This window comes from Tiliqua scincoides, chromosome 8 (genome assembly GCF_035046505.1).
Source record: "Tiliqua scincoides isolate rTilSci1 chromosome 8, rTilSci1.hap2, whole genome shotgun sequence".
NCBI classification, from domain to species: domain Eukaryota; kingdom Metazoa; phylum Chordata; class Lepidosauria; order Squamata; family Scincidae; genus Tiliqua; species Tiliqua scincoides.
The window spans coordinates 12,072,547-12,096,292 of record NC_089828.1 but is presented as its reverse complement, the minus strand read 5'-3'; the positions used below and the strand labels follow the sequence as shown (position 1 = coordinate 12,096,292).

General features: G+C 45.0%; 1 protein-coding gene across 1 annotated transcript; it reads right to left on the bottom strand.

Moving 5' to 3' along the window:
• Nucleotides 1-786: 786 nt before the first annotated feature.
• Nucleotides 787-23,284, bottom strand: SLC30A4 (solute carrier family 30 member 4). Its single transcript, XM_066635503.1, has 8 exons — nucleotides 23,018-23,284; nucleotides 21,503-22,069; nucleotides 14,964-15,110; nucleotides 10,706-10,859; nucleotides 8,791-9,004; nucleotides 7,045-7,150; nucleotides 4,458-4,592; nucleotides 787-3,438 (listed from the first exon to the last, which is right to left on the bottom strand). The coding sequence occupies exons 2-8, from the start codon at nucleotides 21,891-21,893 to the stop codon at nucleotides 3,284-3,286; spliced, it is 1,302 nt and encodes a 433-aa protein (XP_066491600.1). The 5' UTR covers nucleotides 21,894-22,069; nucleotides 23,018-23,284; the 3' UTR covers nucleotides 787-3,283.
• Between the last annotated feature and the right edge of the window lie 462 nt (nucleotides 23,285-23,746).

The following is a 23,746-nucleotide window of genomic DNA, read 5'->3' as shown; positions in this document are numbered from 1 at the left end:
ATTTGGGGTAGCAGATCAATTATTGTTGTGAAGATGGGCAGAGATGTGTCTGTAGAAGGGAGGGCACAGAAGCTGCCCCCACAAGTGGCTGTACCACACAGCCTGAGAGGTGAAGAGCCTCTCCGTCATTGCGAGGGATCCTATTGCACCCCTCTTCGATTGCGCACTACTTCAATAAGGCCCCTCGGGTGTGACTTTGGCACACGTCTCTGTAATTGAGTTGGCGTCGTCTGTTGATCTTAACTACTACAATGGAACGGAAGGAAGATTATTCAGAGCTCACATTCACGGTCTCGACCTTTGTGGTCCCAGTAGATTAGTGCTTCCCCCCCCCCCCACAGATTTTCTGCCTCCAGTGAGTGCGAAGCCCTTTTTGGTATGTGTTGCACACTGGCTGAGATAATACACTCTAGACTTGGCACTTTTTAGCACCAGGTCCCATTGTTCAAACATAATTTATCTTTAATTTGCTTTTTAAAAGTATGCAGATAACAAGAAATTCAATTTTTACTCCTTCATTCATTACAGTAGATCTTCAGCAGTTAGTCATTAAGTAGCTCATGTTTATCTGTTGATTGCCTACCCCTGGCCTTCTCCTTATTTGGCATTTGCCTAATCGCTATGAATGTACCAACACAGGTTTGGCCAAGCAAGCAAAAATCAATAAAATAGAGACAGATACAGTAACTACAAACCATGGTAACACCTTAAGACCCAAATGCAAAGGCGTGCTGCTTCAAATAGGCATGAAACAATAACAAGAGTGATACACAAGAATGAGCAGTTTAATAACCAATTTAATAAATCCACAGTAAAGCAACACATTTGTTTTCAAAAAAACAAATATAGAGTAAATAATTACAATAAAAAACTCAAAGTACAGTATAGATCTACCAAATCCCCAATTTCTAGTTGTGTGTACTGTAAACCCCAGCTTAATGAAATATCCATTATGAATATCCATTGTGTGCAAAAATACCTGACTTCCAGAAAATTCATATAGAAGGGATACACATTTTTTTTTTCCTTTCACAAAACTGTGATATGGCTTTGTGTTGTACTGTTATGTAGCAAAACAGCAGGTTTCAAAGATACCGGCTCTTCGTCTCTGAGCTGGAAATACAAGCATACTGAATTGTAGGATTTCCACTCTAGTTCTGGAAGAAAATATTGAGTAGTGCATGTTAGCTGAAACTAATACTGAAATTTTGGCTGGGATGGGTAGACGGAGAGGCTTGTTGGCTAGTTCGGATTTACAAGCAACACCAGAAATCCAACAGGTGGGCATTAAATAATTTAATTAAGGTACTAATTTCAAACACAGTGTTGAGTTCATGCATTCTTCATTAGAGGATTTCTTTAAAAAGTAACATAACAGTATTTAAAATTAGGTTGCAAGCAATCCAAATTACTTTCAAGAACTGGTAATTGCAATATTGATTTTTTTAAAGCTCACTCTTCATCAGGGGATAGTGATATTTAAAATGGTCATCATTACATAAAGGTACCGGATATTTATTTATAAGTACATGTGTTAAATAATTATACACAGGCCAAATAACGGGCCCTTCAGTTCAGCTACTTCAATCCCCCTGCTTCTCCAATTTCTGTTGCCATTTGTGATCAAGTGGAACTACCCTTTTTGGCTGTTTAATTGCAGCAAATGAAATATTCTGAGGAAAATAAGGTATTGCTAGCAAAGGTTTAAAAACGTTGACTGCCCCAGATTTCATAGCTGAAAAACAAAGCTATCAGTATTAGGCAAAAATGATACCACATCTCTTATACCAAAATGTTATTCGCAATGATGGAGTTCTCTTTAGTAAGTTCAAAGTCAGACAGATGCGATGGAGTTCCAAGCCAAATTCTGCTATTTTTATGATTTTTTGTGAAGTGCTGCATTCAACGTGACTTTGGATTACTTCCAGTAAGAGTTCAATATCTGTGCCCCATGAAGGCCTCTCTACCCTTGAAATAAAGGAAAACCTAATAAGAATTAGATGCCTGTCAAATGGTTCTTAAGGCCTGCATTCAGCACAGGTCAGAAAGGAAGATTTTACTTTGTGATTGTTAAAAGAGCAAAATAACAAAATCCAGGTACAGCACATGTGCTCCCCCCATCTGAAAGGCAATACGGTTCACCAAATCACTAATATTTCACTGGTACACTTACACCATCATGCAAAAGCCATATTTATTGGAAGGGAATGCAAAGATGAAATGGAAACCAGATTCTTACAGCCCTAAGTTTTGGGGACTTCAATGTGTCAGAAATCTTCGTCCTCATATTTACTAACCTTCTACATTACCTCTACTGATTTGATCTTTGTGTTTAACATGGTTTCTATAAGGCCCCTTCTCTTTGAGCAAGACAAATCAATCACAAGGAAGCTCCTATAGTGTATTTACTACAATTAAGATCCATGCTAACCAAACGGCCTCTTGAAACAGGACAAAAACGTTACTTTAGATATTCAAGATGATAGATTAAGAATGATTCCAACCATATATACTTTACAAAAATTAAGTATACTTTGCTACAGGGGACATCCTTTGTCAAAAGACAATGGATTCCTTCCAGCACTGTGGGTCCTGCCCCAAAATCTGAAGTGAAACAACTGGTATGTTGCCCCAGAAAAAAAGACCTTTCATGGTTTGGAATCCTAGTTTAAAGCTAAGTTTCAAAGACTGGTTACAGTAAAATTTTGACTTCCAAATACAAATTCAAGTTTATATGAAGAGACAACTTATAAAAATGCATTTCTGTTATCCCTGCAGTAGCTTTTTAAGCAAGGTAGTAAAAATCTGACTGTTAGGGAAAACAAAATACTGTATAACCCATTTAGAGAGTGTTAACGTTATAGATCACTGTCATGATCAACCTTGTCAACCTTTTTAAAACTTTAGCAGTTAATTCCTGATGCCCTTTTTGGAGTGTAAGCACAGTTACACATTTTTAAAAAACAACCACATGAACGTGTACTCTGAGGTATCCACTCAACCATAACACAATCTGTAAACAATATGCTGAAAATACATTGGCATGAAGACCCTAGCAAAAATTAACTGTGAGAGGGGGGAAGAGATATAGCTCGTCTTCATTCAAGGGTAATCCTGACCCAGTGCTTTCTCCAGTTCCAGTCCTCTTGGTGCATGGAATGTAAAATGCCACTCCAGACCTAAGGGATTCAATTCTGTTTGCAAATCTTGCATTTATTGCTTTACGATCTTGGACTGCAAGGTAAAAAGAGTAAGGCAGCAAGTCCCTAGAATGCATGGAAAATTAGGCACTGGAATTCTGACACTTTGCACAGGGTTTGTTCTCCTCTCGCCTGTAACTCTGAAGCTGGATGGAGCACTGATGCACTCCAAATGTGTTCAATAACAGTTGTCTGGCCTTGGACTGGACTTCTTCCCATTTAGATGAACCACCAGGAACTGAAAGAGAAGATTCCATGAATGAGAAAAACCTCCCCCATTCCATTGGCATGTTCATGAGTCACGAAACATCCCTCCGATTTCTCCAGTTGCTACTCCCTGCCCTTCAGATTAGCAAAATGTCTCAAATAAATATCTAACACTGCCAAAAATGTAAAAGGTTGACCTTTGTAAATCTTTGTAAAAGGTTTACAAAGGTTGTAAAATCATCTGACCCCAGTCACCAGCCAGAAGACCAAGAGCTGCTGGATGGTCTCTCTCCCTTCCTCACAGAAAGGCGAAGACTAGACTGGCTGCAGCTGTTGGCTAGATGGCAAGCTGCTGCAAGGAGTTTGCTTCTCCAATTCCTCCCAGCAAGAATTGTCCTTACAATGGCTAAGTCAAAGGGAAGGTCACTCTGCTTGCATCACTAGCCAGAGGATCAACGGCTGCTGGATAGCAACATCACCGCCATCCAAGCTAGATCAACAAGTGAAAAATTAGCCTAGTCCCAAATGGGAAGCAAACACATCTTAAAATTCCACCACTGGTTCTGGATTTGTCACACTGATTTCTCTGCCAACTCTTCTTTTGTGAATCTAGTCTTTTAGAACATACATGTCAGGGCTGATTGTCAGTTCCTGGTGTTGTTGTTCAGACGGAAATGGTGCAGTTACCCAGTAATCCATCCTCTGGATGGTGGTGAAGGCAAGGATGTCTTTACCTTCAACACCTGCAATCCCAGGGCAAGTGGCAGTTGGAGCTTTCTGGTGGAGGAGAAACTCCCTGCAGCAGCTTGTTCTTTGGTTGACAGTAGGCAGCAAATTGGTACTTCTTTTGCTATGTTTTTCTTCCAGGGAGGGACTGGGGCCAACTTCCCATTGGTCCTTGTTCCTCTGGACAAAAACAGAGGCAAGAGTGCTTTCCCCTCACTTCTTCAGTGCCAGGCACCAGAATTCCAAATTTAATCTGAGAACAGGATTCTTCTTCAGTAGCACAGCAATTTGCTATATGCACATACATCCCACAACATACTCTACCTAATTGCAAGTGGATAATCGCAATCGTTTTCCCTGCGGTTAGGGACCAAACATTCAGGTCTTCTACTGAACATACATCTTCAATTTTCATTAATTCTTCTCTAATGCGATCCACATTCAAATGCCTTGGAACTCCTACAAACAAAAATTTAAAAAAAATTAACGTTTAAGTTTAAAATAAGTTTACTAAACACAATGTGATGGATAGGACAATGCATCCAGTCCGAAAGGATTGAGACAACTACCTTCCACCCAGGGATGGGATGTGAGGGCTTGAAGGTAGCCAAATAAGGCATGAGTATTCAAATTTGCAAGGGGGAGGAAGAGCAGAAGAAAGTTAAAAGAAATGAGAAGGTGCTAGAAGTTAGCGTTCAGTTGGTGCACGAGTGGGAGTTCAGCTCTGCTGAAGCTAGGGAGGCTCATCACTATCAGAGATTGTCTTTTCCATCAGAGCTGGAGAGCTGGTGTTTAGCTGAAGTGGGAGTTCAGAACTCATCACTCCGGATAGTCTGTCTCTGTGTAAAAGGGCAGACCAGAACAGAAATTAAGTTTTGGTGAAAGAAAAATCATATCCTGTAGAACAGTCTATCAGGATGATTGCACTATGAGGGCAAACAGAGGCCAGATCTATACTTCCAGGGTGATGATAAAGCCTAACCGTAATCAGTAACTTTGGTGAAACAGAAGGTCCCACTGAACAAGCAAAGGAAATGCTCTGAAAGATACCATCTTAATTGAGAGTTCTCCTCCTCATTTCAACAGTCATATTGTAATCATGCATACCTAAATTATCTGTGCTCAGCATGAAGATGCGAGACTGCAACATTGCATGCAGGCTCCCCACAGCATAGCCTCATTAGTGAATGGTTCAAGCAGCTTCCTCATGAGGAAGCCACTTGAACCATTCACTAATGAGGCTATACTATATCTCCAACACGAGACATGACAGGGCAAAACGGATGCCATTTTTGGAATCGGCACCCCAAATCCTTATCAAACCACCATAAAGTTTGGGAAAAACTTTTCTGACCCTCAGTTTTGTAGGCCTGTGTTATTACTTCTAAGTAGACATACATAGGATTCGACTCTCATTGCAACTGTCTCAAAAAGACAGACTCTTGCTCACTCTCCAATACCATTCTCTTGCTATCAGATAAGAGCATTTCAAACAGCAGAGTTTGAAATGCTCTCGTCTGATAGCAAGAGAATGGGAATCCTACTTCTCTCTGCATTTCCACCAGCAGCAGCAGCGCAGCTATCTGGCTACCTACAAACATTTTAGTCACTTGAAATAAGTTCATTTTGAAGCTGCGGTCCACTTGTCTTGAGACTTTTTGTCCTCAGGAAATAATTTTCACACGGACTCACATTTGCTGAGGAAACCCCTGCCAGCATGTAGCAGAAGATTTGGGAATATGTTCAATGGCACGCATTCAAGTCATGCAGGGCAGTGGTTGAGGACATTTCAGGAAAAGATCACAATGGACATCTTATTGATAAGGTTCCAAGAATTAGCTTACTCATAGTCTGAAAACTACTGCAGTAGTTAAAGATCAAAATAGTCATTTGAAAACCATTCAAAAGACAATTAAAAACTGCAGTGGCAAAATGCAAAGTGGTTGGTTATCCCAAAAGGCTCTGGCCTGCCATATCCACACTTATTGACCAAAATTCTAAAGATCTTTAGACCAGTGTTTCTCAACCAGTGGTATGGGTACCACCAGTCGTACTTGAGGTGGTGTCTGGTGGTACTCATGGGACCCCCAGACCCCCACCACCTGGCAGCAAGACCAACAATGATACATGACAAGCAGCAGTAGGAGGCTTGGTTTAGTCAGGCTTGGTCAGAGTTCCAACATACACTTCAGTTCCAACTCTTGGTCAGAGTTCCAACATACACAACAGTTCCAACTCCTGCAACCTGAGCCAGAGGAGTGCAGGAGAGAGAGAGAGATGGGGGGAAGAGGTCTCTCCCTGCCTTGCCCATGGGCTGGGCTGGGCCCTGCTTGGCTGGGCTCAACTCTCCTCCCCTCCTGCAACCTGAGCCAGGGGAGTGCAGGAGAGAGAGAGAGAGATCCTGCATGAGGGAGGGAAGCCCAGCCCAGCCCAGCCCAGAAGGCAGGCAGGCAGCACATGCCGTCCTAGCTAGCAAGGAAGGGCAGTTAGGTGGGCAGGCAGGCAGGCAGGCATGCAGCTCGGTGAGCAGGCAGGCAGCCCAAGCAAAGGAGGGAGGGAGAGGTGGGTGTATGTGTGTGAAAGTGTGGAAAGATCCCCCCTCCTTTTGTGTGTGTATGAATGGGATCATAAACTGGCATGAAGATTCCCCCCCCCCTTATTAGGGTGAATGGAATCATAAACTGGATTGAATTCATTCATTCATTTTCTGTCTCTAATATATTCATTTATGTAAATTTATTCAAATTTGAAATGTAAATTAATTCTTTTTTTCCCCGGCCCCCGGCACAGAGAGATGTTGTGGCCCTCCTGCCAAAAACTTTGAGCACCCCTGCTTTAGACCATCAGAGAAGTAACTACTGCTGTTACCTACTTTCAGTTTCAAAGTGTCAGAATTCTACAACAGCGTTACCTTCAAGTATAATTATTCCTGTGTCCCGTATGATCCGAAATGTTGTGAAAGCCACAAGTATGGAGAAGACGTACGTGCATACAGGATCAGCAATCTTGTATTCTGGCTGAAACAAAAAGGTCATGTCCTGATCAGATGGTGTCTTGTTTAATGCTATATGTACACAACTATTTTTCCCTCTATCAAGGGTGTGATCCTGAGTATCCCGTTCTTTTGAACTATCCAATACAGTTTTAGCCACTTCACCCCAATATTTTGCAGATGCAAAATAGAGAGGCCTTTTGGGAGTCAGACGTACTTGCTGCCCAATTCCTATTGTCCCATATCCTCCCCTCTTTTAGAGGGTGGGGCTGTAGTTTAGTGGTAGTGCTCTTGTCTTACATGAGATCAGTCCTAGGTTCAATTTGTGGCATCTTTAATAGAGAGGATCTAGGGTGGGATGGCTTTAATAGGCCTCTAAGACCTTTGGAAAATCATTGCCAGTCAGAGGAGGCATGAAAACCAATTGTCTAACTTGGCATGGCAACTTGATACAGCCATATTACTCTGTGTGTCATTGCCATCAACACTACCTCCATGCCAGTACTGCCGTGCTAATGGGGTGTACGCTGCATCCTGTGGCAGGGAGACAGTCACAGAGTCCTCCTCAAGGTATGGGAACATTTGTTCCCTTACCTCAGGGCTGCATTGTGGTTGCACTGGTGCTGGAAAGTTCAATAGGATTGGGCCCTTAGATTGTCAGTTGTTTCAGGTGTTCACAGGATTTCCCTGAAGAAGATCAATGAACTAGGACCAAAACAGAAAAGTCCCCATCCATCACCCCTCAAAAGGCACTTCCTGTGATGTCAGGAACACAGAGCACTTCCTCGGCCAACTGCAATAGACAGGTGTGAGACTTTGCACTGGGAGAGGTATTTCCTTAGGTTAGGCTGGACCAAAGCAATTTCAAACCAGGGTACAACCCCCAGAACACATAGCGCAAAAGCAAGAACAATTTACAGCAATTGCTTAGAACCGAGGAAAGAATCACAGACTCTCATGCCAGTGAGTCAAGTGGGTAAAATCAGGCAAGGTGAAAAGGAGTATTTTCATATATATTTGGGTATACTGTAATTCATAACATCTCCCAGCCCACAAACTTAAGTGGTATATATCAATTTCATTTAAGACCATCTCTGGCCACTAACAACCAGATCTTACCCCTGGATCTTACCCACTAACCCCTGCTAACTGGTTAAGAGGCACTTTTTCAAGTGGACGCTCCTCTTTTATTTAGCAGGGGGAGAGTAACTGGCCCACCTCACCCCAGCAGTGTGTTTTCTAGTGGTTGTCTGCTGGTGCTCTTTTGCATCTTTTTAGACTGTGAGCCCTTTTGGGACAGGGAGCCATTAGATATTTGATTTTCTCTGTAAACCACTTTGTGAACTTTTTGTTGAAAAGCGGTATATAAATACTGTTGTTGTTGTTGTTATCTTCTTTAATCCAATCTTAACAGCTCATTGAATGGATGGGAGTTCTTATGTGCACAGAGAGCTCTTTGGGTGTGCCCCAGGATGTCCCCATTCATTTAGATGGAGTAACAGCTTCACACATTCATCCCTTTGTGTGCACAGCGTATGCTCTCTGTTGAGTAGGATGCGAGGACATTGGAGTGCCTGCAGCACACGGCAAGGACACCCTACTAAGAGTCTGGAACGACATCTCTGTGCTAAACCGTCCATGACCACAGGTCTAGAAAAGTCCTACCTTGAAACGAATGATGTATGCCGCTACAAGCACACCAATACTTTGCACCAAGTCTCCCAGGGCGTGTACAAATGCAGCTCTCACTGCCAAGCTGCCATGGGTGTGCACGTGGCTGGGCCCCGAAGCTGTACTGGAAGAGTTGGACGGAGAAACAGGCAAAGGGCCATGGGAATGGGAATGAAGGTGGCTGGACTGGTTCAGCAGAAATCCCATTCTAAAATTAGAAAACGTAGAAAGATATACAAGTAGGAAAAAGACCAACCCATATTCTGCTCCCTAAAATGAGAAGAAGTTTAATAAGGTTGCAATATTTTTACTCTTTTCTTGGAATATGAAGACTGAAGGAAAAATTACCATATGAATGAAGACTACTGAACACAGCTGATAAAGCTGTATTTATAATACCCAAAGCCTCTCTCTCTCTCCGACTGTGTGTGCAATTTCATACAAAACCTTTTCCAGAGGTTTGGAGAGCACATGAGCAAAGGTGTGATCTGATCTGTCTGGTGTCCCTCCTATTTTCCTAATAGGGATGACCAGTAAGACAAGGAGGAGGAGGTCTCCTCTTGCTTGCATCCCTCTGGTTTCATGTAGCTGGAATGTAAGAGAGGCACACTTTAGAGGGTTGGTTTGAGCCTGAGGGCCAACCATGGCTGATCTCTTAGTTTAGGTACAGCAGAGTATAGAACGCAGGAGGTCATATCCCTTGCCAGATGAACCAACAGAGACAGGTGACAGGAGAGGTCAAGTGTTGACAAAACAACCAGCAGGAAAGGGTCAGAGAAAGGGCAACAAAAGCACAGTAATGCACAACTAGGATGGAGCAAGAAAGACTGGTCATCAAGAGACCTAGAAGTAAGAGGGAGAAGGGGGTTGAAAAGTCTAGGAGAAGCACAGAAAACAACAAAAGGAGACCAAAAGAGGACAAACAGTAAACAAACCATTATTAACATAACAGCTTTGCCATTACCTTAACAGCACGGTTCCACCCAGCCGTGTCCTGGGGTCTAATGGTGCCGGGGGTATGGTAATGATATGGCAAGGTGATCCCCCTGCATCACCACATTGACCCTGCATGCAGAATGGCTCCATTTTTGCAGCCAAACAGAACCTTGGGAGGGCAGGAGGGCCCAACTATAGGCAATGAGCACACACCTTCAGAGGCTGGGAACCATCGAAAGCACCGCAGATAGGGGGCATGCTGCCACTACTGCTCACCACCCAGTAAGTCCACGCCTGGCGCGCCCCTAAGTGGCACCCAGGGCAAAGGCCCCATCATACCACACCCTAGATATACCCCTGGTTCCACCATAATTTCACTTCACTATGGTTGGCTTCCTCACTGCTCTAGTACCATGTAAAATCATATTGCGCAGCAGCAGACAGTGACCTGAATGTAGCCATGCAGTTCTGGGCAAACTACATAGTAGATAGAAACCTATATACCCTATTGGAATGGCATGGAGGCAACTAGGGTGAAATTGTCCCATGCCATTAAGATAACAAGCAAGTTGGTTTCCAAGATCCCACGGCCACATTTACACATGACATCAAACCATAATTTGCCATTATGAGTGTGAACAGGTGCCCCCCTTCCTCTGTGCACAAGGAGAAAAGATTAGAAGCTTCCACTTCTGGATAAAGGCAGAATGCAGCAACTATAGTTTGCTACGAATTAGAAGTGGAAGTTTCGAATTCTCCTTCCCTCTAGTACAGGAGGAGGAAGTGCACAAACTCAAATTCACCACTGTTCATGCATTTAATGCAGTCCATATGTAACCAGAGAAATATATATAGACAAGTAAATGGGATGCCACACAAACGAAACCAATCCAATACAGTACTCATCTGGTTAGAACCAAGAACAAACTCCAACCCACCCCAACTATTAAATGCAAAGAAACAGAAAGCTTACATGAGGTTTACTGCCACACCAATGGCTGCTGTAATAAGCATGATATCCCCATTGATTTCATAGTCCATATGGATGGTTCTTTGGACAGCTTCATGCAAGAGGAAAATCATAAGGATATAAATCAGCAATACACTGAACATGGCAGACAAAACCTCTGGGGAAGAAAGAAAGATAAAAAGAGCAGCCATATTACAAGAGGAACATGTATGCATTGACATTTAGCATTTCTGTGGTGGCTTTTCATAACTAACACAGTTCACAATCAGCCAAAGGAACTACACTTATAGGCTTTACATAACACATCCCTCTTCAGTGGGGGGCAGGGGAGAACACAGTATTCTTCTCCGCATGTACAGGGTGAAGAGTTAACCATCATGCATAACATGACTTTTCCTTTATAATTTAGCAGGACAATAGGAAGAGCTGTCTTGCCCTGGCTCATCACTTTGGAAATATTTATGGCTAGATGAGCACTTCCACACTAGAGCCGAATAGGATGAGCACCCACCGCAACCCAAGAACGCACTGGGGTCTTTCACTAAAGACACTGCAAACACCCCAGAACTGCCCAATGCAACTTATACAGCCAGGTTTCTCACAGAAATCACAACAGCAACTAGTGAACTATCTGGGGAAGTTCCACATTTTTCCTCCAGGTACAAAATATTGCAATGTCCGTTCTGGAAAAAAGCAATCCCTCTGCACCTCAGGGGGGAAAAAAAACACAGACTGGGTAACACAAATCTGCATGGTCTGTTTCTTGTACAATTTGTTATTGTAAATAATAAATGTGCATAGTGAATGCAGAACAAATACAGTGGATGCAAGAGATAACTGAGAACAGTTATTTGCTACCCCCACGCTCCCCTTATTTAAGCTCACTGGTCTTTCGCACACGTGACATGGATACGCATATGCAATGGCATACCTGAGAGGGGGCAAGGGGGACAGATGCCATGGCTCCAGGTGGGGGGTGGCACCGGGCATCAGAGTGACTAGCGCATGTGCATACTGGGGCCATGCCACTTCTGTCAGTATGTCCCAGTGAAATAGCTAAGGCATCTGGCACCTGTGGGCACAAAAAACTTTTAACCACCCCCTCCCAGATGCCAGAAGCCTTTTAGAAAGTACCTTTCTGAGGCCCATGGAGGCTAAGCAAGCACTCTTCAAGCCTCAGAAGACCTCCTGGAGGCTTTAGACCACTTTTTTCACCTCAGGTCCACTGCTGGGGGTGCAGGTTGGCAACCCCTCAAGGCACGATACCCACACAATGTACCCACTAAACCCCTTAGATATGCCAATGTGCCTGCCAACTCACAAACAGAATATACATGATCGTACACTCACTGAAAACACAGTTCACACTAAGTTCTCCCTCACATCCAGCTTTTGGCATCCTAGGACAAACAACTAGTTTTCAAACTTTGCCCCTTTCTGCAGTGGTCTGCTATGGAAACCCTACCCATCAGTGAAGATTCAGCACTGCATTCTAGGGTAGCCTCTCAAGGTACCCTCTTGGTTCAATCGGGACATTGGCCAAGCTGCTGGGCCTCACTGTTGCCCCACAGGAACTGAATGCCCCACAGACCACAATCAAAATACACACTGCAGGAATGGATTCGCAAACAGCAGGCAAGCTGCCTTTCAGGGAAACTTTCCTGCTATTGCCAATCTCCTCACAGAGGGATCCCAGATAAGCTTTTGAGGAATCTCAGAATTTCCTAGAACAGAGTTTAAAGGCCCTGCTTTGCAGAGTCAGGTGTTCTTTTGAATTCACAACTGCACAACAGGTCACCCTCAGAGGCCCACAGTACTGCCACTGTGCTAAATCATCATTGATCATTAGTGTTATGGCCACGTTTGTTAGGAATGTGCAAGCAGGGAAGGGTCTTGACTCAATAAGGGCACATGAAATGTTCAGCTGCTTTACAGTCTGAAAATGTTATGACTGCACTATGATTTACAAGCTAGTTCCAAGGTCTCCTTTCACCCTGTACTGAAGGAGGGTTACATTTCATCATTTTGCCAACCAAGCTTTCTGTTCCTCGATAGAGACTTTTTTTCCCCTTATCATCAGTATAACCCCAGCCATCTGTTATTAAAGCCATACTGTACTACACTGTATACCAGCAAATCTACTGGGGGCTCAAACAATAGAGACTTTGGCAGCAACTAAACTTTTCTTTCAAGAGTTTTTAATTTTGCAGAATGAATATCCTTATGACTGAAACACAACCCCACAGGGGCCAAGAGCAGTTTTGAAAAGGCATTTTATCTACACCCCAGTGCTTAGAGTTATTCTGCAACTCCCCTGGGCCCCTTTACAATTTGGGGTATTAAGAAAACTGCTGAAAAATCTATTCATAGCTTTTAAACAGAAGTCATGAACACAGTGAATTGAATAGATGTGACCAGAAACCAAACCAGAGAAGCAGAGTCACTGCAATGAAATAAAAGTTATTAGATTTAAAAAGGTTTATTTTTAACTATAACTATGTTCTTGGATAAGGTGATAGATAGAGTGGGTGGTTGCATCTCAGCACCAGGGGATCCTATTACTATTATTATTATTAACAGTATTTATATACCGCATTTCAACTAAAAGTTCACAAAGCGGTTTGCAGAGAAAAATCAAATAACGAATGGCTCCCTGTCTCAAAAGGTCTCACAATCTAAAAAGATGCAAAAGAACACCGGCAGACAGCCACTAGAAAAGACACTGCTGGGGTGAGGTGGGCCAGTTACTCTCCTCCTGCTAAAAAGAGGAGCACCCACTTGAAAAGTGCCTCTTACCCAGACAGCAAGGGTAAGATCCATCCTAGAGGAGATGGATGATCTGGACCCCTTTCAATCCGGCTTCAGGCTGGGCTTCGAGTCAAAGACAACCTTGGTCGCCCTTTGCCAAAGACTAGACAGATGGAATGCACTCCTGCTAGTCCTCTTGGACCTTTCAGCAACTTTTGATACCATGGACCAAAGTATCCTTCTGGGTTGGCTGACTGAATTCCACTCCTTCTCAGCTTTCTCTTGTAGTGGTATCAAAAGTATGGCATTCCCTGCTGGGTGAACTACCCCGCCCTTTCAGCAAGGGCTCAAAATGTTTCTGTTTCTTTGGATGTTTGAGTGATGGGTTGAAGTCTTCCCTCTGTAATAGTGTTTTGGTTCTTTCTGGACCAAACAGTTGCCCCCCCCCATGGTGTTATCCTTTTTATTAATTTTGTTTATTGTTTTTAATACATTGTACACTTTATTGTGGAACTTAGTAAGCTACCTTGGGCATTAGTTTTTAGGAGAAGATTTAAAAAATGTATATAACAGCTGTATTCTTGCATACTTTTTGTGGGTTTTTTCATCTCATGTATCAACTGCCCAGTTTCTAAGGGGCATTCCATCAATCCAATACTCAACAGACAGCATATCAGAGCCTCTCCACCACGCCCTACAAAATCAAACTTCATACAAGCCTGGATCCTTTTCCCTTCCCACTTACACTAAGATCCTCCCACTTACCCTAAGAATGAAAACATATGGCCCTTTTGGAATGGGGAGGAAGAGAACTACATTGTCTTTAAAAAAGGGTTACATAGCAAAGTAATTTGTGTACTGCATTAAATTGGATCTACTTTGTACATTTGATTAAATAGATTGCAGTGTCTGTCAGGGTCCAAGCGCACAATACCCATTTAGGTATAACCCTAAAATGTTTGCAAACATGCTTTTGTAGGCGAAAGCTTTTGTAGAAAGCAAAGACCCATAAAAGCATGTTTGCAAACACAAGTACTGTATACCTATTGAAAGCATATAAAAGTGGGCCAAATCTTAATTTCCCCTCCCCAAACTGCCTAATTCCTAAGCCCACTAGCCAACATTCTAAAATAGCTCTCATGAACTGCCATCCCCTGCCATAACAGGTTCACCGCATTTGTAGATTCAACACCGATGCTTACCTGCCCTTTATTTATTGATCTGCCATTTTCAACCACTGTGCCGTAGCACACTGGTGTGATATGAGTGGTCCCCAGGAATTTGGGGGAAGGTCATTTATTAATAGGGCCAATGGGAGATGTGAGCCCCCACTAGCAGCATGGTGTGCCTTGTCAATTGACAAAAACCTGGTGGTGTGCCTTGACCATTTTAGTGCCTTATCAGTGTGCCATGAGATGAAAAAGGTTGAAAATCACTGATCTAAGATATAGCCTTGACTGCTAATTGGCACTTACAGACCTGCTATCATAGTAAAATGGAAAAGGCCACCTACCTAAGCGATGGAATCCGAAGGTGAACCGTTTGGTGGGTGATTTTGCGGACAGCCACAAAGCAAGCAGAGTCAAAATGATCCCACTGAGGTCAGTTAACATATGAAGCGCATCAGTCATGATTGCTAGACTATTGGCAATATATCCACCTTAACATGCAAGAAAACAAAAAGAAAATTAGGCATATGATACTAAAGGTCCCTTTCACACATTACACGATGGCAAACCCAGACACTCAGTGACCAGCTGCAGTTACCTATTAAGTTACAGCATGATATACAGTCAGTTCGCTTTATATGCAAATTTGCTATATGCGAATTTACTTACCTGCAAGGGACAAAATTGCCACCTATCTGCAAATACTGTGCTGGTGCACCGTAGGGGGGGTCAGTATGGCTATGAGCAGGCAGACTGGCAGAAGGGGGTGAGAGAGGTTACAGGAGGAGGAGGAGGGGGAGAGTAGGCTCCTTGTGATCACAGGGCGGGGGGGGGAGAAGAACCATGTGCCATCCGGGGGCGGGGAGAAGAACAGAAAGTATACAGTATATGGCCACCAGGGGAGGGAGTTGGGGTAATTGTGTCCAGCCAATTATACTCCTTTTTTAGAAAGATATCTGGATTGGGTCAATTTTCCACATTGAATGGGCATTGGGATTACATAAACATAAAAACAGCCCCACTGGATCAGGCCACGGGCCCATCTAGTTCAGCTTCTTGTATCTCACAGCAGCCCACCAAATGCCCCAGGGAGCACACCAGATAACAAGAGACCTACATCCTGGTGCCCTCCTTTGCATCTGGCATTCTGACATAGTCCATTTCTAAAATCTGGAGGTTGCACATACCATCATGGCTTGTAACCTGTAATGGATTTTTCCTCCAGAAATTTGTCCAATCCCCTTTTAAAGAGATCTAGGCCAGATGCCGTCACCATATCCTGTGGCAGAGTTCCATACACACAAGAAAATATTTCTTTACTCAGTGTGTGGTTGGTCTGTGGAACTCCTTGCCACAGGATGTGGTGACGGCATCTGGCCTGGAGGCCTTTAAAAGGGGATTGGACAAGTTTCTGGAGGAAAAATCTATTATGGGTTATAAGTCATGATGTGTATGTGCAACCTCCTGATTTTAGAAATTGGCTATGTCAGATGAAGGGGAGGGCACCAGAATGCAGGTCTCTTGTTATCTGGTGTGCTCCCTGGGGCATTTGGTGGGGCCACTATGAGATACAGGAAACTGGACTAGATGGGCCTATGGCCTGATCCAGTGGGGCTGTTCTTATGTTCTTACCAACCACATGCTGAGTAAAGAAATATTTTCTTTTGTCTGTCCTAACCCTCCCAACACTCAATTTTAGTGGATGTCCCCTGGTTCTGGTGTTATGTGAGAGTGTAAAGAGCATCTCTATATCCACTCTATCCTTCCCATGCATAATTTTGTATGACTCAATCATGTCCCCCCTCAGGTGCCTCTTTTCTAAGCTGAAGAGGCCCAAACGCCTTAGCCTTTCCTCATAAGGAAGGTGCCCCAGCCCCATAATCATCTTAGTAGCTCTCTTTTGCACCTTTTCCATTTCCACTATATCCTCTTCCATGAACTTGTCCCCTGAGGGCTGGGGATAAAAATAGGCCCTCAGTTTGGCTGTACTTGTCCTAAGAGGCGACTAAACAGCCACCGGGTAGATGGGACTTCTTAGCCTGGGAAGGCAGCTCATTTGAGAGAAGGAAAACTCTGATCCCAAACCTCCACTGCCTTGTGGCTACATCCAGTTATGGAAAAGGCTTCAGGAGTCAACCTTGAGGCAAAATCCAGAGCTGGAGTCCCTGAGGCAGTTTATGGTTGAACACAGTCACATTCTGGCAACTCCTGTGACACCACTGGAACCAACCATATTTGCTTCTGCCTTTCCATTGGACCATTTCAGCGACGTGGAGAGGGGGGATATGGGTGACAGTCTGTCCTCCATATCTACTTTACCCAGGCTTAGTGCACTGGAGAAGACACTGTTCCAGAACCACTTTTCAGAGCGCAATACTATAGTCTTCCAAGACTGAAGGGTCCTCTTTGAGATGTGGCGACCAGAACTGGATGCTATACTCCAGGTGTTGCCTTACCATTGATTTGTACAACGGCATTATATTAGCAGCTGTTTTGCTCTCAATACCTTTTCTAATGATCCCAAGCATAGCATTGGCCTTCTTCTCTGCCGCCGCACATTAGGTCGACACTTTCATCGACCTGTCCACCACCACCCCAAGATCTCTCTCCTGATCTGTCACAGACAGCTCAGAACCTGTCTGAGCTGGCCTGGGGTAATAGTCAGACACAGTTCTGTCTGCTTCCATACTTGCTCCACCATCTTGGGGACTCCAGTTGAACCTTTACAACTCTGGAGAAGTCTCTGGAAGGTTACCTGAGGGCTTCTCTGAGGCAAGCCCAGGGAAGGTGCCAAGAGAAGTGGAAAAGAAGGGTGAAGCAACCTCCTCTCCACTGCTGAACTATGAGGCCTCTCTGTTGGGCAAGCCCAGGGAAGGTGCCAAGAGACAGGTGAAAAAGAAGGGTGAAGCAACCTCCTCTCCACTGCTGAACTATGAGGCCTTGCTGTTGGGCCAGCAACCTTCAACTTGTCAAGGGACAGCCAGCAAGGAGAAGCAAGCATCAGATATTGATGAGCTCACCTCACTAACACCTCAGCCTCATAGACTTCAAGATGTGATCCAAGTTCATAAAGTGTATGATGAATAGGGTTCCCTGGAATCTAATCCCATTTTTCCCCATATTGATTTGGTATCTGCAAATTCAGTATCCACTAGATTTTCCAGGGACCTAACCCTAGCAGAGAATGAGAAATGACTGTACTTGCTTGCCACATTCACACATTTCATTCAAGATGCACAACACAGACATAGGTCTTAATGGTTCTAGGCAACCCCTTTGTAAGCCTTTGTTACAGAATGTTCTGCTTAAAGACATAGTAACATATCTACAATTCCTATGAAGTAAACTTTATTCCTTGCCACTTGTGAATAAACCCAGATACATAAAGGATCTGTGGCAACAAGTACAGATGAGTTAACTTTAGCCAGAAATATCCCACCTTGGAAACCTTTACTCAAACAAGCATGCCCTGCCTAAGAGACTAATATTTCCACATGCAGCCCCCCCCATGTGCTGCAGAGTAGCTTCACAGTGTCTAGTGAGACTGCTCTTAAGAAAAATATATCCAATCAATGCAATCCATAAAGCAAACTTCATGCTCTAGCTAGAAAGCTTTCACTAGAGGAAAGCTATTTTATGGTCCCCACCCCACGAAGGCTCAGCACCCAAAACCTACATGAACCACACAGGTCAATCAACAGTGTAGGGTTACTGAGATTATCTTGCCTCTGTGAGTGAGCATAAGGGTCTACAAAGGTATGGAACCCCAGAAGGGAGGACAGTGTCCTCCATGTCTTTAACCCAGCTGTGTTCACAAGAAACCCCTCCTATTGTCCCTTCATATAAAAAGAGAGGGGCATGTTAACATCCCAGTCAATAATGAGCTGATGTCTCCAGTGCAGTCTTCAGTGAGCCATGAAGGACGAAGGTCCATCTCATGGGTGGCTGATCACAATCCCCTTCACAAGCGGCTGAGGGTACTCAGGACATAAAACAACAAGGGGGGGAAATAGGGAGTGAGTCAGCAGCACAGAGTAAACTTTCCAAGGAGGTAGTGAGCTCAGCAGGGACTTATCTGACCCACAGTGTGACAGTTCATCAATCCATCGCCCTCGGCCTGCTCTGGTTAAACCAACTGCCCAAGGGTTCCAGATCACCATGCTCTTTTAATTTCTGCCACTGTACATTTTGCTCAGATTCCTGTCCCACACATAGTTTCCTGGGAAATCAACTTTCAGGGATGCAAGAGCGCAGTCTTATAAAAACAACCCTTGCAATAATTCCACAGAAGTTACTAGAGCAAACTGCCCACAGTGTTTCTCAAACTGCAGGTCAGGACTCACTGGGTGGGTCATGAGTCAATTTCAGGTGAGCCGTGTAGAGCCTAGCTCAGCCGCTATTGAAAATACAAAACTGAAAATAAAGATCTGAGAATACAGAGCTGCTGGGTAAGGCCCTGAATAGGTGGGAAGATGGGATGCTGGAAAGGGGGGAGGGCTGTGTGGTTGGGGAAGGATCCAATTCTGCATTCTGCTTTGACTTCTGAGCTGCAATGTTTGAATTCTTAGCTATGCAAATAACAACATGAGCAACCTGTGTAATGGGATCTTTGGTTGATCACAGATGTCACTTCCAGCCATTATTTCAGTTCCAGTGGGTCCCAGGAGATTGTCATTCTAAGAAGTGGGTCCCAGTACTAAAAAGTTTGAGAACCACCAAATACAACAATTAGTAAAAAAAAAAAAAAAAAGTTGCAGGGGTCAGTAAAATAAAAATGCACACATACCACAAAAACACTGAATGTGCAAATACTCATTCAGTATTTGTGGAAAATTTCTACCATGCAAAACTAAAAAGCCATCCAGATATGCCAGGCAAACTGGGTTCCTACTGACGGCTGTAGCAGATGGAGCTCCAGAAGGACATGAGTCGTCATCCCCTTCCCCCCAAATCCACAGCAATAACAGGGAAGCCCACTTGGAGCACGGATACAATCTGCTGTGCTGCACCCCATAGCTAGTTTAGACAGGGGGAAAAATGCTGCGACAATCACCTTTTCCACAGCTATTGGTTAATTCAATCCTTCTGTGTTCTGTAATTAGCTTGTTCAAAGATGCTCAAACCTTGCTTAACAATCCCGACTGCATTACAAGGTGCTCATTGTGACACCTCAGAGTACAGAAATAATGGATCCAAGGAAAGCCTACATGTATACACACACACACACACACACACACACACTGAAGTCAATAGGGCTAAATGGATTGTGGCAAGTATATTTTGTGAATTTACAAAAGAAATCTCATGATTATACTCAGGTCTGTTACGCCCAGGCATCTATGTATACACAAGTGCTACGCAAGTAGTTGGGTCCATGTCTAAAACAATTTTCAGTTACCATAAATTGGGGGACTGGAAGAGACAAAGTACCTTTTCAGTTACGGAGGGAAGTTTTATTTTATTTGCTTTTATTTCATCTGCTCCAGAACTCCACAAATTTCCAAGAGAATTAAGAGTCTGAACGATATGCCCATGCACGTAACACAAAAAGTTAGTTGAAATGAAATCCCAGTTAGAACAACAAAACAGGATTTAGGCTGCAATGAATTAATCCAAGTATTTTCCGCAGAATTTAGTAACAGCTATTAATGTTATTAGATTAGCTATTTATGTTAGATTCCATTTATTCTTCCACTATGGAACTCAAGGCAGCACATACAGAATTTCTGGCAGTCTCCTGTCCTGGCACAGACCTATCGCTACCCAGCTTCAGCAGGGCGGATATATTACTTTCTCTCAGGGACCATGACCTGGGATGGTTCTATCAAGGATGGATAGTTTCAATGTCTACAAAATCTGGTTGCAAGGGAGCAACGGCGGGAGAGGGCGTTATGCCTTCATCTCTAGCTTGTGAGCGTCACAGAGGCATTGGTTTGTCCATTGTGGCAAACAGGATTCTGGACTTGATCAGAATTGGGCCTGATCCAGCAGGACTCTTCATATGTAAAATAAAAGAGAGCTATTTGCCCAAAGCTGTATTTTAAGCAAATAGTTATACTTGTAGGTAAAACTACAATGGAACTTACAAGTGCACATGGACAGATCAGCTGGTAAGGGTTCCTTATTAGTGTGTTTTCCTTTATTTAAAAAAAAATTTTTTTATTTAATAAATATATTTATCCCATTCTGAAAAAGTTTAGCAAATCTAATGAGGTGTGCTTTTTTTAAATATGGAGATCATGCTAGTCCAGTGTTTCTCAAACTGTGGGTTGGGACCCACTAGATGGGTCACGAGCCAATTTCAGGTGGGTCCACATTCATTTCAATATTTTATTTTTTGTATATTAGACTTGATGCTATCATGGTATGTGACTGCATTTGGGGAAATGTTACACGCCTGTACTTTTAACAGGCTACTAAGTATATGCTTTTAACAATGACAGTCAATGGGACTTACTCCTGGGTAAGTGTGGGTAGGATTACAGCCTAGGATTGTTACATTTTCCTGCTTGATGATGTCACTTCCGGCCATGGCATCACTTTCTGAAGGATTATCGTTCTAAAAAGTGAATCCCAGTGCTAAAAGTTTGAGAACCACTGTGCAGCTAGTCAATACAATTACTGATAGCAAATACTACAAACAACAGCAATTACTGAAGTTGGCAGTGCCCTTTTCCACTTCCCCCTCCTCCCTTGTGTGCCGATTCTGCTTACTCAGGACTGTCTCTGAACTTGCTGCCTCTTTGCAATGCGATATCACCAGCTTCATGGCCAAGGTACTGTCCTACCGAGTAAATCATTAAAAAGGTCCATCCCAAGGCACTGTAATTTTCCAGCACAATCACAAAATCTCCTTTAAAATGAGGAAACCAGACTCTCTTACCTACAAGCTCCCCAGACATAAAGAGAAAATAGAGAACTGCTGCTAGGACCAGCCTTCTCTTCACTTTTCTCTGCTTCAACAGTTCTCTCTGTTTGTTGCAGTTGTAACAAGGATCTGTGCTGGGACCCGTCTGGGCGCTCCGCAGAGCAATGTTCCTGTCCGGCAAGGACTCGTCATCAGAATGCGGTCCAATGTGGTCTCCATTGGCAGAAGCATCAGTTATGACATCGGCAGAATGATCAGACACCACAAATCTCAGTCTGCTGAGCCCAGGGAGTTCCTCATCCTCAACCTCCTCTGGAAAATCAAAGGCACTGCAATCATTTAAAACCAAGGGGTCCTCATTCTTTCTCAGCATGGACCTGAGGCTGTTCCAGATGCCGGATGCCATAGTAAGGCTGCCAGCCAGGAACACAGCTGGGTGCCCACAAGGCTTCGCTACAGGTACTGCTCAAGCAACTTCCTCTTGCAGGTTGGGATGCGTCATTCTGCTGCTATTCGCTGGGGTCATTCCTGCTCCTGGAGGATCCCGGTGCACATCGGGTCAGGTTCATGGATGAATCAAAGCTACGAACATGCAAACATACACCAATTAGTCCACAGGAAACAAATCAGGTCCTACCCATTAATTCCCCATCAACTCTTTACTGTAAGAGGAAGATGCTCCTGCGCACTGTGAAGAAGGCTCAGAACATGCAGCTTAAATTTTGTCCCATCCATCCTGCACCTCCCTCTTCTTTCCTCCACACCCTCTGCCAACAATTTGTGCTGTACACTCTGGAGGGCAGGGGCCTGCCTGTTGGGTTAGTCACACAGCTGGGGATGGCACTCAGTGAGTCACCAGCCATCATCAACATCATGTAGGATTAACATTAATAGCATGTTGAGTTTGGGGGGGGGGGCACAGATGCCAACACTAGCACCCTCAGCAATTGGAACAGCAGAGAGTTTAGAGCAGCAAATCCACCAGTAGTGTAGCTAGAGGAGGTACAAAGCCATAAATTTTGCAGGGAGTCTCACCACAGCATGCAAGGGGTCCCTCCCCTTCCAAGCCATTCCAGGTGGGGGGGGGAAGCAAAACAGGGGCATAGCTAGAGGGGGGCAAAGCACTAAGTTTTGCAGGGAGCCTCACCGCAGTGGGCAAGGGGTCCCTCCCCTTTGGAGCCATTCCAGGCAGTGGGAGCAAAACGGAGGCGTATGCCTGGCTCCGAAAGGGAGGGGGAGGGACTCCTTTCACGCTTCGGTGAGGCTCCCTGCAAAACGTAGGGGTTTGCCCCCCCTCTAGCTACACCACTGACACTCACGATTGATGGAGGAAGGACACACAGCCCAGCAGCATGCAGCGGTGCGCGCACTGTCCTTAGGGAGGGGATGCCCAGCAAGGCAGCACCACTGCGCCTACCAGGCGCCCTTGGAGACCAGGCAAGAGAGCGGTGGTGGGCGCGGAGGCTGCGATCGACCTGTGCGCACAGCAAGAGCCCCCCGGTGGAGGGGCTGGTTGGTGGGGGGATGTACCTGCCTGCGAGGAAGGCCTCTTGCCGTCCACGGGGGGTCCTGCAGCTGCCCAGGTCATCTCGCCAAGCCCCACCAGCAGCCGGCCAGCCAGGGGTGCCACCTCCAAGAGCCCGCGCGCCCTGGCACAGCAGAGGCAGGGATCCAGCCCAGCCGGAGAGGGCGTGAGCTTCCCGGGAGGATCGCGCATTCCTGAGCAGCCACCAGCCGCCTGCTTCTCCTCCTCCTCCTCCTCCGCCCGGTGTGATTCAAAGGAAAGGCGGCGGCAGCTCCATCCCTCCCCAGCCGGTGGAGCCTGCCAGGCTGCGGCCGCTATCTCTCCGCCGAGCAGCGCGCCTGCGCCTCTCCCGAGCCAAGGAGGAGACGCCGGGCTGCTGCTGCTAAGGGGGCGCTTCCCTTCGCCCCGTCACCCAGCCGCTTTCCCCTGAAAGCCAGCGGGGAAGACTCCCCCCGCACCCCTCCTGCCTGCTGGCATGCAGTGGTGTAGCCGGAGGGGGGGGCAAAGCACTAAGTCATGCAGGCAGCCTCCCCTTCCGAGCCATTCGGGGGGGGGGGGCAAAACAGAGGCATAGCTAGAGGGAGGCAAAGCACTAAGTCTTGCAGGGAGCCTCATCGCAGCGTGCAAGGGCCACCCTTCAGAGGCATTCCAGGCATTCGCCGCTGTTTTGCTCCCCTCCCCCGCCTGGAATGGCTCGAAGGGGGAGGGGTCCCTTGCACACTGCGATGAGGCTC